Genomic DNA, 15,899 nt, shown 5'->3' on the forward strand with positions numbered 1-15,899 from the left:
TCAACTCCTCCCGACTACCCTATCTTTGAGGATATGTATTTCCATGGTTAGACTGGTCACTCAACTTGTCAATATAATAGATCATATTTGACTGTAGTGACTAAGGACTCTGGTGTCAGATTACATATCCACCGCCATTGGGGGCTGGGAAAGTCCTGCCGAAAATATAATTTGCTCATCTGAGGGCCCGTCACTGCTTGGCGGAAGGAAACAAAAGCACAACCACACAAACTAATCCTGTCAGACTATGACAAACACAGATGATTCTATATCTAATTCAGTAGAAGAACAGCCGAGGCGCACAACTTTTTGGGGGTGCAATTCCGTAGGCCTATGTTAGTGACAGGATCAAAAAAGGCAAAGGTATAACTATAAAATACAAACGGTAGGCTATATGTAGCCTATTATAATATGTATTAAAAAAATAAAAAAACATTGATTCAAAATTTCAGATATCCCCCCCCACACTCGCGACCCCTCAAAACCTTGTGACCCCCACTTTGAGAACCACTTATCTTTTAGGCATTTATTCAGTGATTTTCTTCTTTGTCTAGCACGTATGTGTTTATTCATTCACAACTAGGATGTTGCTGGGCCCAGTACAGGCAGTACGGTTCCCTCATCTTCTGGTCCCAGTGATGATAGCCGTAGCGCAGACAGCTCATCTGCTGCAGCAGAGTCAAGTGCAGCAGAGAAGACAACACACTAACACACACACACACACACATGCACTCAATACTGCTGTTACTATTTACTTTATTGCACATCCCAGCATATTCTGTACTATTCATAGTACATTCTGAGTGCTATGTATATTACTATTACCCTTCCTACTTCTTTTTTAAATATTTTTATATTTTTTGGTTGTATTTAAAAAAAATACAGTATGTGTATTTGTCACATCCTGATCTGTTTCACCTGTCTTGTGCTTGTCTTCAACCCTCTCCAGGTGTTGCCCATTTTCCCCATTATCTCCTGTGTATTTATACCTGTGTTCTCTGTTTGTCCGTTGTCATTTTGTCTTGTCAAGCCTACCAGCATGTTTTTTCATACCCCTGTTCTCTTTAGTCCCTGTTTTCAAGTTCTTTCAGTTTTGACCATTCTCCCTAACTTCACCCTGAGCCTACCTGCTGTTCCGTACCTTTTGAAAGTGCCCTGGATTACCGACCTCTGCCTGCCCTTGACCTGTCATTTGCCTGCCCCCTGCTTTGTAAATAAACTTCTGTAATTCGAACTGTCCACATCTGGGTCTTATCCGGAGTTCTGATAATATTGCACTTGAGGAGAGCTTGTGAGTAAGTATTTCCCTGCAACATTTACATCCTGTATTCTGGGCATGTGACCAATAAACTTTTATTTGATGACAGTCAGGCACTAATTTGCTAAATAACTGTAAGTAGTTAGGCTTTTTTTGTCATTTAGCAGACACTTATCCAGAGCGACTTACAGGAGCAATTAGGGTTAAGTGCCTTGCCAAATGATTTTTCAGCTAGTTGGCTCAGGGATTTGAACCAGCAACCTTTCAGTTACTGTCACAATCCTCTTAACCACTAGGCTACCTGCCACCCATAAGGTATTGAGGTGTTATGAGCAAATGGCAACCCATTAGGCTTTTATTCTGTATTCTTTCTTATTTTAGGAACCAAATACTGTATGACACCACTATAATTAGATCAGTGTTAATGTGTATTATTATTGGGGCTAGGTTTAGTGTCAGTGTGACTGCATGGGGAAGCGTGTGTCTCAGTGTGGTGGTGGAGCAGTAACAGACCTGGGGGACAGGGAGATAGAGCAACAAGATCTTACGGTTTGACAGGGTTTTACTTCAGTATTCACCGTTTGTCCAGGGGGAGGGATAGAAGTCACATTTCAACGATTAAGTTTAAGTATTAAAAAAAATCCTTGAGTGTATGCTGGGAGGGGGGGGTCTACTTGGCTAACATATGGAATTGTTTTAAGATGGTCATACCAAGGATAATTTTGCTATTTTTTTTTTTTACATTTTAGGACTGCTTAATGTATCAAAAAAATCTTAATATAATCTTCCATAAAAAAAATGTAACTGGTACCCGGCTACCTTCAGACTAGTCTTGTAAGGCGTGTGAGCATCCTGCAACATTTACATCCTGTATTATGTAACACATCAACTCTGATTTGATGACAGCCAGGCACTAATTTGCTAAATAAGTAGTTAAGCTTCTATAAGGTATTATGAGCCAATGGCAACCTATTAGGCATTTATTCAGTGTTTTTTCTTCTATATATATTAAATGTGTTTATTCATTCACAACTAGAATGTTGCTGGGCTTAGTACTGCCAACATTGTCCCGTGGTCTTCTGGTACCAGTGCCATGAGAGAGGATGCTGGGCTTAGCAGGGACAGGACAGGGACGAGTGCAGTGGAGGTAGGACGAAAACAGAGAGTGAGAGAGACACGCACAGATGTACTGCCAGTTCCTTAATATGTAATCATAATTAACACTAGGGTGGGGGGGGGGGGGGGGGGGGGGGGGGCGACACATATGACACATGACACAATAATCCTAATTATTTCTACATATAGACACACTTAAACGGTACATTAGTTCATAACGTGTGTTCCCTATGATCGTCTAATACGTGCATTCATTCATTCACAAATAAGATGATGCTAGGCCTAGCACAGACAGTGAACCGGGATAGTGATGATGCTCAGGTCTATCGTCAAGTTGAGGAACGAGAGCAAAGGGAGAGATGAGAGATGAGAGAGAGGCAGAAGCCAGATAAACAGTGACTACAGAGAAGACGCAGAGACTGTGTAGTGTGTGCGCTGTGATGTGATGTTGGCTGGTGTGGCTAAAATGCCAGGCCTAAATGTTTAACCCAGTCCGCCCATGACTGCCTGCATCCCCGCTTGGTATGGCAACTGTTTGGCATCCGACCACAAGGCGTCTACACCTGTTGTTTACGAAGCATGTGACCAAATAACATTTTATTTGATCTCTCCTAAATTATCTCCAAGTATCATCAAGGACATCAGATAATCTAGATCCTCTCTCAGGGATTGGTTAATCTGACTCCCGGTACGTGTTCATCCTCTGGGGTCCTCATATTCAACTGGACCTCAAATCCATTTCCACTGCTTTTTTAACTTCTTGAGTGTAGGGGGCAGGATTTTCGTGAATGAAAACATCTGAAGTTCATCAAAGGTAAGCGATTTAATCTATTGCTTTTCTGACTTTCGTGACCAATCTACTTGGCTGCTAGATGTTTGTAATATTTTGTCTACTGAGTGAGATGTTCTTATATAAACGCTTGTTATGCTTTCGCTGAAAAGCTGTATTGAAATCTGACACACCAGGTGGATTAACAACAAGCTAAGCTGTGTTTTACTATATTGCACTTGTGGTTTCATGAAAATGTTATATTTTTAGTAATTTAATTTGAATTTGGCGCGCTGCAATTCAGCGGGTGTTGATAAAAATGATCCAGCTAAAGGGATGGGTGCGTCAAGAGTTAGCATTCTTCCCCTCAGGGGCTGATTTAGTCCTGGGACACTTTAATTATCAGGAAGAACAGAAAACCAACAGGCTCTGGACCTCATAGGGTAAGAGTTGAATACACCTGCTCTGGGGACTAAGAGAAAAACTCTAATCACGTACTGGGTTCAACAACCGCTGTTTGAAGTTGCTTGCAATCCAAATCTGAGGAGCTGGGAAAATTGGTGATTCAAGCCTATTAGGGTTCTATAATGTTTCATTAGGCCCTTGCTTTTTTTGATGAAGTAGCCATTAATTGGTTTGTTAAAGTAAGGAATCCCTCAGGCTCAGAATTACATAAGCGCTTTGGAGTTCATAGGGGTCCATAGTGAATGAATGGGTTAGGAACCAAAGAATGTTGGTATATAATGTGGCCTGAAATTGAACAGTCAGGCTTTAAAAATCAGAACTAGGGACCTGGTATTATAATTTCCACGTCATGAAAAAAGGTCATTAGCCTCATTATAAAGAACATAGTTAAAGATTAGCATATTTGATTGAAATAAGAGAGCTTATTTGTTTTAGAAATAAAGAATATACACCTCAATTCACATACCATTGAACACACTCCATGTATTCTCCTTTTGGCAGATTGCTCTATATTTGCTGGCTATTTTGACAGAATACTTGCAAACTTTGAACTGCGAGGAACATTTAAAAATACATGAACAGTGGTTTGGTTAGATATAAGGCCTATTTCACATTATTATTATTATTATTATTATTATTATTATTATTAGAGTCTCTGACATTGAATCAACTAGGCCTAAGTTTGAAATTCTTATGAAACGTGGAACACTAAATTTGTCATGACGCTACGGAACCAAATACGGTATGATACAATATGTCCTGTTACGCCACTATAATTAGATCCGTGTTAATACAGTGCCTTGCGAAAGTATTCGACCCCCTTGAACTTTGCGACCTTTTGCCACATTTCAGGCTTCAAACATAAAGATATAAAACTGTATTTTTTTGTGAAGAATGAACAACAAGTGGGACACAATCATGAAGTGGAACGACATTTATTGGATATTTCAAACTTTTTTAACAAATCAAAAACTGAAAAATTGGGCGTGCAAAATTATTCAGCCCCCTTAAGTTAATACTTTGTAGCGCCACCTTTTGCTGCGATTACAGCTGTAAGTCGCTTGGGGTATGTCTCTATCAGTTTTGCACATCGAGAGACTGACATTTTTTCCTATTCCTCCTTGCAAAACAGCTCGAGCTCAGTGAGGTTGGATGGAGAGCATTTGTGAACAGCAGTTTTCAGTTCTTTCCACAGATTCTCGATTGGATTCAGGTCTGGACTTTGACTTGGCCATTCTAACACCTGGATATGTTTATTTTTGAACCATTCCATTGTAGATTTTGCTTTATGTTTTGGATCATTGTCTTGTTGGAAGACAAATCTCTGTCCCAGTCTCAGGTCTTTTGCAGACTCCATCAGGTTTTCTTCCAGAATGGTCCTGTATTTGGCTCCATCCATCTTCCCATCAATTTTAACCATCTTCCCTGTCCCTGCTGAAGAAAAGCAGGCCCAAACCATGATGCTGCCACCACCATGTTTGACAGTGGGGATGGTGTGTTCAGCTGTGTTGCTTTTACACCAAACATAACGTTTTGCATTGTTGCCAAAAAGTTCAATTTTGGTTTCATCTGACCAGAGCACCTTCTTCCACATGTTTGGTGTGTCTCCCAGGTGGCTTGTGGCAAACTTTAAACGACACTTTTTATGGATATCTTCAAGAAATGGCTTTCTTCTTGCCACTCTTCCATAAAGGCCAGATTTGTGCAATATACGACTGATTGTTGTCCTATGGACAGAGTCTCCCACCTCAGCTGTAGATCTCTGCAGTTCATCCAGAGTGATCATGGGCCTCTTGGCTGCATCTCTGATCAGTCTTCTCCTTGTATGAGCTGAAAGTTTAGAGGGACGGCCAGGTCTTGGTAGATTTGCAGTGGTCTGATACTCCTTCCATTTCAATATTATCGCTTGCACAGTGATCCTTGGGATGTTTAAAGCTTGGGAAATATTTTTGTATCCAAATCCGGCTTTAAACTTCTTCACAACAGTATCTCGGACCTGCCTGGTGTGTTCCTTGTTCTTCATGATGCTCTCTGCGCTTTTAACGGACCTCTGAGACCTCAACATTGGATCATTCAGAGATCCTCACTGAACTTCTGGAGAGAGTTTGCTGCACTGAAAGTAAAGGGGCTGAATAATTTTGCACGCCCAATTTTTCAGTTTTTGATTTGTTAAAAAAGTTTGAAATATCCAATAAATGTCGTTCCACTTCATGATTGTGTCCCACTTGTTGTTGATTCTTCACAAAAAAATACAGTTTTATATATTTATGTTTGAAGCCTGAAATGTAGCAAAAGGTCGCAAAGTTCAAGGGGGCCGAATACTTTCGCAAGGCACTGTATGTATTATTATTGGGGCAAGATTTAGTGTTGGTATTGGAGGCCTGTGCCACGGTGTGAAGGCATGGGGAGCGTGTGTCTCAGTATGGTGGCGAAGCAGTGACAGGCCTGGGGGACAGTTCAACGTTTGTCACATTTCGACAGGTTAAGTTTAAGCATTAAATCCGACTGGTTGAAGTAAGGTTTGGGATAGGGTTATAACAGAAATAACTTGGTTAACTTTTGGTCATTCATTCCGAGTGATTAAGGTAAGGGTTAAGGTTTGGGATAAGGGTTAAAACAAGTAAACAAAACAACAAATTGCACCTAGCTCTGGGATTGAACACCCAACCCTTAGAGCTTACGCCTCTATCCACAACAACCTAACAAGTCTACTTGATGGTAATAGCTCTCACCGTTGCACCTAATGGCCGGTTTCGAAAGCATTTCCTGTTGTCCTGGGGATCCGGACAAACGTTGAATATCGCCTTGGATCTCAAGTTACCTTGGTGGATAGAGATCAGCCTGTCGAGGCATAGGCTTTGCCCTTCATCTCTAGGAAGGACAAGTTTTGTGAAGGAGCGAGGAATTGATTTTCCTCGCTTGGCTCTGCAGACTGGAATGGTCGGGGGTGGTGGTGAAAAGCACCTGCTCTCTGATCCACCAACCAGCACAGTCGGTCGTGACCTTGGGAAAATAGATTTGCGATATTGAGCATCAAAGTTCACAACCCAGATCTCAGAGCTGTTTTGAGTGAATTTTTCTTTCACAACCCATTAAGGTCTTTAAGACCTTAAAGATAACTTAACTGGAAAAAATCCTGAGACTTTTGCAAATCCATTTTTTAGGGGGATGCAATCACAGACAGAACCTTGTGGCTTTAAAGTGTCCATCTGGGTGTCCTATCTGAAACTTCTGAATTGACATGTTCAGTTTTTAAGAAAACTGTAGCTATTTCAATACATAAATGATAGAATAACACTATTTTACTAAGATAGAGTCAGAAGACATCATCAAGTACATTATGTATACAAAACATTAACACCACCTTCTCTTTCGTAGACATAGACTGACCAGGTGAATCCAGGTGAGAGGTATGATCCCTTATTGTTAAATCCACTTCAATCAGTGTAGATGAAGGCGAGGAGACAGGTTAAAGAAGGATTTTTAAGCATTGAGACATGGATTGTGTATGTGTGCCATTCAGAGGGTGAATGGGCAAGACAAAATATTTAAGTGCCTTTGAATGGGATATGAGTTTAAGTGCCAGGCACACCGGTTTGTGTCAAGAACTGCAACGCTGCTGGTTTTTCACGTTTCCTGTGTGTATCAAGAATGGTCCACCACCCAAAGGGGGGGGTGCAACTGAATATTAGGATGGTGTTCCTAATGTTTGTTATACTCAGTGTATTTTAGGAAATGTATTGTGTTATGATCATCAGACAAATGACTATCGTCATTTACTGTAGTTCCTGCAGTGGAATGACCAAAGTGCCCTCTAGTGGTCTCATGGATGGAATGTCATTCATAATTAATACACTATTCTTTCTTTTTTTCAGAAAATCTGGTGTTTCTATGTCCAACAGTTTTGTTATATTTCAGTCTTCTGTGATGTATATAAAGTGTAATATTGGGATGCTATTCAACATGGACTACATTTCAACTCTATATCTGACATGGTACATGGGTCTTCTTTTTCAAAGCCCATAACCATGTGTGTGAGGTGTATACTTTTGTTTCGAAGTAGATTTGTTTATGACTACCAAGAAACACTCTTGGTGTGACCCTGATTTAGCCCACTGCAGGGAAAGTGGCATTATTGCTGGAAAGCCTAGACCATACTTAGAGAGAGATGGGAAAAGACGTGTTCTGATTGGTCCATCTGTATTTGTTCAGGCTTGTGATTGGATTGCAGATAGAACCTTATAGCGCAAAGCACAAATGGGTTTATGCAGAGATAACTTTCTAGTTTTCATTTGTTTCACTTAATTTACTTTTGCAAAAATCTAACATATGAAGAACCATCTATAGATCAAATATACGGTATGTGACACATTTTTGACAAAAATGTCAGATGGAACTTTCTAGTCCCAAGGACTCGCAGTGACGGCAACACTTCAATTTGCTCTGAACAAATGTTACACGACGCAGAAGGACAAGCAGACAAATACACACGTTCACAGGTGCACACACACAGTCATTGTCGAATTGAAGACGCTGACAAAAGTGTCTCAGCCTTCAATTGCAAACCATGTCAGTCACTGAAGCTGTTGCGCTTTATTCCTGAGCCAAATAGGCTTATTGATTGTGTTCTTTAAAGATGTTTCTGTGGCTCGTTTCTGTGGCCACTGTATTCATTTTAACTACAGCCAATCAATACAAAGGACGGGGAGACCAAGGCTTGTCTGATCAGCTTTTTTTCCTTGTTGTATCATGGAATATTCCCCCCCCTTCTATTTCCCTAATAAAGTTATGCGTAAAAAAGCTGTAAGTAGGAGACATTTTCTTATTTCCCTATTTGGAACATGCATTAGACCTCAACAGAACGCCCGTGGCTTGGTTAAATCGAAATCAGTACTGTTTAAACGTATACCTTTCGCTGTCTTTTTTTTTACCTTGTTTTTGAGAGAGAGAGAGAGAGAGAGAGAGAGAGAGAGAGAGAGAGAGAGAGAGAGCATATTCAAGTAAGCTCTGATGGTGCATGCAGCAAAATCCCATCTATTTTTCAGCTTCTTGAGTGTTTCTGTCTCCCATTTGAACGTGTATGTGCAGTATTTGTTACTGTACCCCCCCCCCCCCCCCCATTTCCCCAGCAGCATCGACGGATAAGACATTTCCTGCTCCTCTTATGGGTCAGGGGTTACACAAATGCAAATCCATGCTCCAAACATGGCTGCAAACAGCGAACGGGAATCGCTAACGCCTGGGTCACTGTAGCCATAAGTGTTGGGGGATTGGGGTAAATCTTAATACCAACATTTGATTCCTCAAGTGTGCCCAATTATCAACACAAGGACCGAGTAAACAAGCTATTGGAGGGGGGAAAGACTGGCACACTATAGGCCTACATATTGATGGAATGTAGGAGAAAATGTCACGTCAGAGTGAAGACGAACATGTATAGAAATGAGAGGATTTTGATTCAGCGGGGTCACAGCGGATGTCTGGAGGAGCGGTTGGTGTTCCGTCGTTGAGTCACCCAGCGACAGGAACAATGAGGTATCACTATGTCCACTTTAATTACGGGTGGCTAGGACCTACAGACCGAGGGGGATCTCAGAGCTCTTGTTCACAACAGGGCTCTCCAGTGACGGCTAGCCCATCAGAAGTCGTCAATGGCACATGTAAGGCAGTTAGAGGAGTCTAGGAGAGGAGTTGGAGACATTTAAGGGAGCTAAGGAGTCTTTAAAAACTCTTAACGATCTGACCCTTTTAAAAAAATTGTCTACTAAAATGACATACCCAAATCTAACTGCCTGTAGCTCAGGACCTGAAGCAAGGATATGCATATTATTGATACCATTTGAAAGGAAACAGTTTGTGGAAATGTGAAATTAATGTAGGAGAATACAACACTTTAGACCTGGTAAAATATAATAAAAAATAAAAAAACATGCTTATTTCTTTTCATCATCTTTGAAATGCAAGAGAAAGGCCATAATGTATTATTCTAGGTTATAGGTGCCATTTCGATTTTGGCCACTAGATGGCAGCCGTGTTTGTGCAAAGTTCTAGACTTATCTAGTGAACCATTGCATTTCTGTTCAAAATTTTGCATCAAGTCTGCCGAAATGTGCCTAATTGATTAATTGATACATTTTTAAAGTTCATAACTGTGCACTTTCCTCAAACAATAGCATGGCATTATTTCACTGCTATAACTAATGTAAATAGGACAGTGCAGTTAGATTAACAAGAATTGAAGCTTTCTGCCCATATCAGATATGCCTATGTCCTGGGAAATGTTCTTGTTACTTATAACCTCACGCTAATCACAGTTAGCTCAACCGTCCTGCAGGGGGGACACCGATCTTGTAGAGTTAATTAAAGGGAGGTGTTGGAGACATTTAAGGCATTTGGCACAGGTGTTTGAACCTGTACGTGTTTAAAGAGATCAGGGGTGAAGTCTTTCCTCGATTTCCTCACATCCTCTCTCCTTGTCTCCATCTTAAATGTCAGAGGAGAGGAGAGCATTGGATCAAAAGGTGATTCAGAGAAGATGCAAGGAATCGAGGAAAGAGTTTTGAAATGCAGCCCAGGAGAGGGTGATTCAGACATCCTAGTCAGATCCCAGTGCATCAGTGATGGGGGTCGAGGTGGGAGAGGGATGAGAGTCGATAAGAGCGAGACTGTTCTCCCCCTTCTGGTAAAGGTCAGTTCGATCCCCAGACGATCCCTGCCTGGCTATATCTCTCGTCCATGAACTTTCCCTCTTCCACCATTTCTGGGTGGTTCACATCAGGAGGCCACAGTGCAACCCAGTGTGTGGATAAACCAGGCACATAAAGGTTGTCTGTGTGAAGAGTAGGTTGTCTGTGTGAAGAGAGAAACACTCTGAGGGATGTAGTGGAATGGAAGTATAGAGTTTAGGATCAGGTGTGTTTGCTTGTGTCTTGGTTGATAGTAAAGCTATGGTGAAATGTGAAGTCAGAGAAGCACATTAAAGCAGTTTCATTGGAGACCGTAACATGTACATAGCAGCACAGTTCAATCTCATGGCTCTTCAGACAGTTTTTTCTTCATACATAATTCACAAAACATTCTTTCCAGGGATACATTTCATTGCTATATCAAAAAGCTAGCAATCTGTCTCTGAAGAACCTTAAAACCTCATCATAACAGATCAGGGTGCCAAACAATGAGAATGACAGCAGAGTGGTGATAGGAAACTCTGTGTCATTCAACAACAACCGTGTTGCATTAGTAGGAAGGATAACATACAATTAACATTTCACTTGACCAACATTTTCCTGCAGACACTTTTTGAAAACCCAAGCAAAAGGGAGAACAGAAAAGCGTTACCTGCAGCCCGGGAGGTCGTAGGTCAGAGGTGGTTCCAGGTGAGCCAGAAGGACAGGACAAGGGTGGGACGGACAGTGTGGAGGCACAGAGAGCACAAGGAAGGACATGGCAGGAAGCACAACCAAAACAGAGAGAAGTGTGGAAGGAAGGAGGGTGAGAGAATTGGGGGGTGCCAGGGATAGGGAGATGGGCTAGGAAGACGGGTTAAAGAAAAATGGAGGTCGGGAACGAGGGAGGGTGAGGAAAGCTGAGGAGTGAGGAAGAGGAGGAGATTGGGCAGAGAGGAGTTTTTTTTCCCCCTCTAAAAAGAACCAAAAAAAGGAATGAACCCATACCTTGGTTGTTTAACGTCAGGTGCGCCAGACCTTGAAGGAAAGAACAGAAAAAAAGAAAAGAAAGGAAAAAAGAAGGTCATAAAAGGCAACGGGAGGAAAAAAAGCATTGTCACAACGTTGGACTGCAGTTTGTGACAGACATCCTGGGGCAGACTCGGATGTCAGAGATTCAACTCAAAGGTGAGAGAGAGAGAGAGAGAGAGAAAGAGAGAGAGAGAGAGAGAGAGAGAGAGAGAGAGAGAGAGGATAACGAAAAAATAAGCAAACACTTCTTGAGTGAAGGTGTGGGGGGGTAGAAAAAAAAAGCATTTCATTTGGTGCAACCCCCGAAGGCCATTGCGCACACAAATGCTTTTTTTTTTCTCTGAAGTACTTATGGAACACACACATATTAACTGTTTGGCAGCGACAAGCTTCAACTGAATTCTATACCGTATAAATCTGTACTGCCCTTAGAGATCCAAGGTCTCTAAAAGAAAGGGTCAAAGATAAGCAGTAAAACACAGGAACAGCCCCGAGTCGAAGACTCTATATACCGACACAGATACGGTAAATGTTTACAGCACAGATACCACACCGTGTTCACAACAGCCCTGAAAGAGCCTCGACAAACATCCAAATAGAATGTTGGTGGAATAAGGGGACAAACAAATTCCAATCATTTCAAGGGGCTCCACAGTTTTGGGGTAAAATGATGTCAACCACACTGTTACAAAGGAACTCAATAATAACTCTATGGAAATCCGGCATCACTTCCCAACAATACAGTACATCCCGAAGTTACTTCAGTCAGACCAGACCAACTGGAAACAACTGGAAATCAGAAAACCATTACACAAAACAAAAGAGCCTTGATGAGACTCTTTGGCCACACTAACTTGTGAATGGTTGAATAGCAATTTTTTTAGTCAAACGACTGTATATATTGCCCATAAAAAGTCAGATAACAAAATGGGTAACATGTAATATGTTCTACCTAATGACAATGACAAATTTGCAAGGCAACAGATTTCCAGGAATGGGAATAGCTAGATGAAATAAACACACATGCAAAGAAAAGCTTTCTCTGACCTGAGCGGTACACATAATGGGACGTTTTGATTGGCCCCGACCTTCAGGTAGTCTAAGAACGATTGAGAAGTACACAGAATATTCTGAGAAGTACCAACTGTGTTTTTCAACCTCAAGGTATTGTCAAGAAGGGCACCCTGTTGAAAAATTATATTTGTCTTGAACAAGACGTCATTTCTGGGCCGCATCGATGACAATAGCAATGGGGTCAACAGCCATTTATCTCAACAGCATTGGTAAACATTGCATTTTTGGTTTGTTCTCTCAGGTAATCTTGGTTTCAGGGAACATATCACCAGGTAGGATATTTGTAAGAGATATCCTACATCCAGATATCATTGATAGAATGGTTACGCCACAAAAACTATAACGTCAAACAACATCGCCCTGAGCACCCACCTTACAACAGACCAATAGCTAACACAGGATTGTAAATATAGTGACTCCCAAGTACAACAGCATTCTCTATTGTGCTGTCTTTTAATAGTGACTGCGATTAAGGCACAGGAATGTAGTGCATGTTCAATCGATCTATTTGGGCTAATTCCTGCTGTCCCCTATATAGAGAGAGTCCAATCATCCTCCCTCTCTGTTTTGTTCCTCTACCCATAATCCATTAGACAGATAAGGCAGCCCAAAGAAACAGGCCTGTGCTGATGGTGCATACCAAATCATCTCATCCCCCGGGTTTTCTCTCCCTTCTTCTCTCCCTCCCTCTCTCCAAGACCGCGCGCTAGAGCAGAGGCAACATTATAAATATCTTGAAGTGTGAGGAGAGGAGGAGCGCTGGAAGCAGGGGGGTGGCGAGGGGTAAGGAGCACAGCTGTTTGCCACACAGCTGGCCCCGTTTGCATCTTTGCACAAAACAGAAAGGCACAGGCGTGATGGGAGAGGAAGCTGCAATTCAATAATGAGAGGTACAAGAGGCTGAAACACTTAAAAAATAACATAGGGAGACATTGTGTGTGTGTGTGTGTGTGTGTGTGTGTGTGTGTGTGTGTGTGTGTGTGTGTGTGTGTGTGTTGCACGTCACACAAAATGTTTTCGCTTGGCAGAGGCAAAGGGGGGTGTCAGACTAACACAGAGCCAGATCCTGAGCAGGATATGAAGAGGCTTCAACATGTTTCAGCATATGACACAGACAGAGAGAGAGGGAGAGAAAGACATTCTGACCCCAAACATATCAAGAGAGCACCTGTTCTCTTTCACACGCCTCCCTCAAGCTGGGACGATAAACCAAAAACGATCGACACCGACCGCACCGATCACTTATCTCAAGCGTTCTGCTGATATCATTCATTACGATAAGTAGCCTATACTAGAGCAATGTGATGTAGGACATTTAATACATGAATAATATGGGTGATTGTTATTGAGACAAATGATGCCTACAACCATCAAACTAGTAGTTTAAAATAAAAAATAATATATTTAAGGTGGTGCACATTAATATTACAAATCTATCGTTCTATTATCTTTATCGTATCAATACAGGCAATTTATGGATTTTTGTCCATATCGCCCAGTTCTATCTCCCAGCCAAACAGCCTATGTGAAAGGCATTGAAGGCCTCTCTGAGGAAACAGACAATAAGCCCTGATCATAACTACAGTAATTCAACTCATAGGAAAGCCATACGATTCCATTGGAAATACACCTTCATACACAAATCGAATTACTGCCCCTAAACACATTGAAAGCATCAGGAAAATAAAAACTTAGCCTGAGACTTATAATTTACCCCGAAATCTGAAAATGTGATTACGTACTTAATTGTGATTTGAGTGCAGATGGGAATGCCTGACTCAATCCGAGCCGACCAGGGACGGCCTGGCGATTGGCTGGAGATGATTGAGTGACAGATGGAGACGGGTCATAATTCTGTCATTAGGAGGAGACGTGCAGCCGTGAAATCTCTCTTTCCCTCTCTCGGTCTCTTTCTCTTTTCTCCCTCGCTCCACATCCATCTCTCAATCAGCCAGCTGCAGCTGCCGTCTGCTCTCCTCCTCACATCCTCCACTCCTCCACTACCCTACTCTGCTTCCAGCCATCCCTACTAAACATTCCCGCGGTTGGGCATGCAACTCAGAATTACCCAGCACTCCATCAAGGGCCCTGGGTTGTAAACAAGCCCACCAAAAATGGATTATTTTAAATCGAGGACAAAAATAGTGAGGGGATGCCAAAAAATACATTCATAGAATACATTAGCATGTTTGATGATTGCAGGAAATTCACTATGAACATCATGTACATTGAAACCTACGGCCGTCGACGGTATGGTTATGTCATCGGGGGTAGGAATGTCCTAAAATGGACACCGTAACCCAGCCTCGCCAATACAGGAACGGTATAACCATCTCCGACAGGTGTGCTCTTCAACGACCTTGTCAGACGTCATTCGTGCACCATGTTTCCCTAACAACACACAGTGTACTGGGTCCTTCCATCACTTACATGGGAACAGATGTGGAGGGGGACAGAAGACGGAGGTAAAGCACACGCGAAGTGGACAGAGAACGATTAGAGTCATCATCATCAGTCGGTTCTCTCCTCCATCACAAGTCCAGCAGTGGGAACAATAGTTTAACTCTGACGGAGGAGTACGTTGGCTGTGGTGACCCCAGTGGGGCTGCGAAGGCATACAAAACCACTACCATCCTCCATAGAGGTCCGGCAAGCATATGGCCACCTCCCTATACATACACCCACAACATATGTCACACTAACATACACACAGCCCCCTGAAATGACAGGTGGTGCAGGAAGGATCTCTCCAATTGTTTGGGTGAGGAGCTTTGGTTGAATTTATCTCCAAAATATTGATATTGATGTCATATGTTTTGGTAGACAAAGTGGTGAAGGGCAACAGAAATCACCAAGCAAGACATTTTGCCAAAGCGCAGTAAACATGTGAGTAATAGGTTAGTGCTTCGTAAGGCCGCGTACTAACAGTTTCCAGTACCATTTACACTGCAACATTTACACTGTCTTTATAATGCCTCGGAACTGTCTTTATAATGCTTCGGGACATTTACTTTCGCAGAACAATCCTCGTAGCTATATTAGATCATGAAACGATGCTAGTGTGGCTGCGTAAGGGCCACAAAAACACGCTCCGGACATTTGTAAAAACATTTGTTGAAAAGATGTTGGGAGATAAGTCTCATTGAATAATGCAAGCTGTATTTTACAGCTCGAGTAATAGCTATAGAAACACGAGTGGAATTTAAAACACTTTGCAGAAGTAGGGGAAAGCCGAGGTTAGAGAGAAAGTATCATAGGAATGACCGAGAGCAAGGGATGGTGATGGATTGATGCTCGCTGCTCTCCTCCTCTTGGCGAGCCTAATTAATTATTCAAGTGGGGCGTGCATGATATCAAAAGGCTATCAAAGAGGATGAAACACGTGTTAAAACTCTGAGGCTACAACATAAAATTAAATGCAAAAACAGGACTGGCATAGATCATTCATCGGACTGTTCCACTGAGGCTAGCTGCTAGCATGTGATCACAGCCACAACAGGGAGCTCGAGAAGACTCCCGT

The 15,899-nt window shown here is 42.0% G+C and overlaps 1 protein-coding gene across 13 annotated transcripts in view; it reads right to left on the reverse strand.

The window, feature by feature from the left end:
• nrxn2b (neurexin 2b) overlaps window positions 1-15,899 on the reverse strand; it is a 1,005,166-nt gene that overhangs the window by 749,067 nt on the left and 240,200 nt on the right. For 11 of the 13 annotated variants that reach the window (XM_036987703.2, XM_036987702.2, XM_090183936.1 and 8 more), the window contains exon 4: window positions 11,282-11,311. The exons of the other annotated variants lie outside the window; for them this stretch is intronic. In XM_036987703.2, coding sequence (XP_036843598.1) covers window positions 11,282-11,311 — 30 coding nt within the window. The remainder of the gene's footprint in view (window positions 1-11,281; window positions 11,312-15,899) is intronic. 13 annotated transcript variants of the gene reach the window in all.

The sequence above is a fragment of the Oncorhynchus mykiss genome, chromosome 9 (genome assembly GCF_057628025.1).
Source record: "Oncorhynchus mykiss isolate SJ-2025 chromosome 9, ASM5762802v1, whole genome shotgun sequence".
Classification (NCBI taxonomy): domain Eukaryota; kingdom Metazoa; phylum Chordata; class Actinopteri; order Salmoniformes; family Salmonidae; genus Oncorhynchus; species Oncorhynchus mykiss.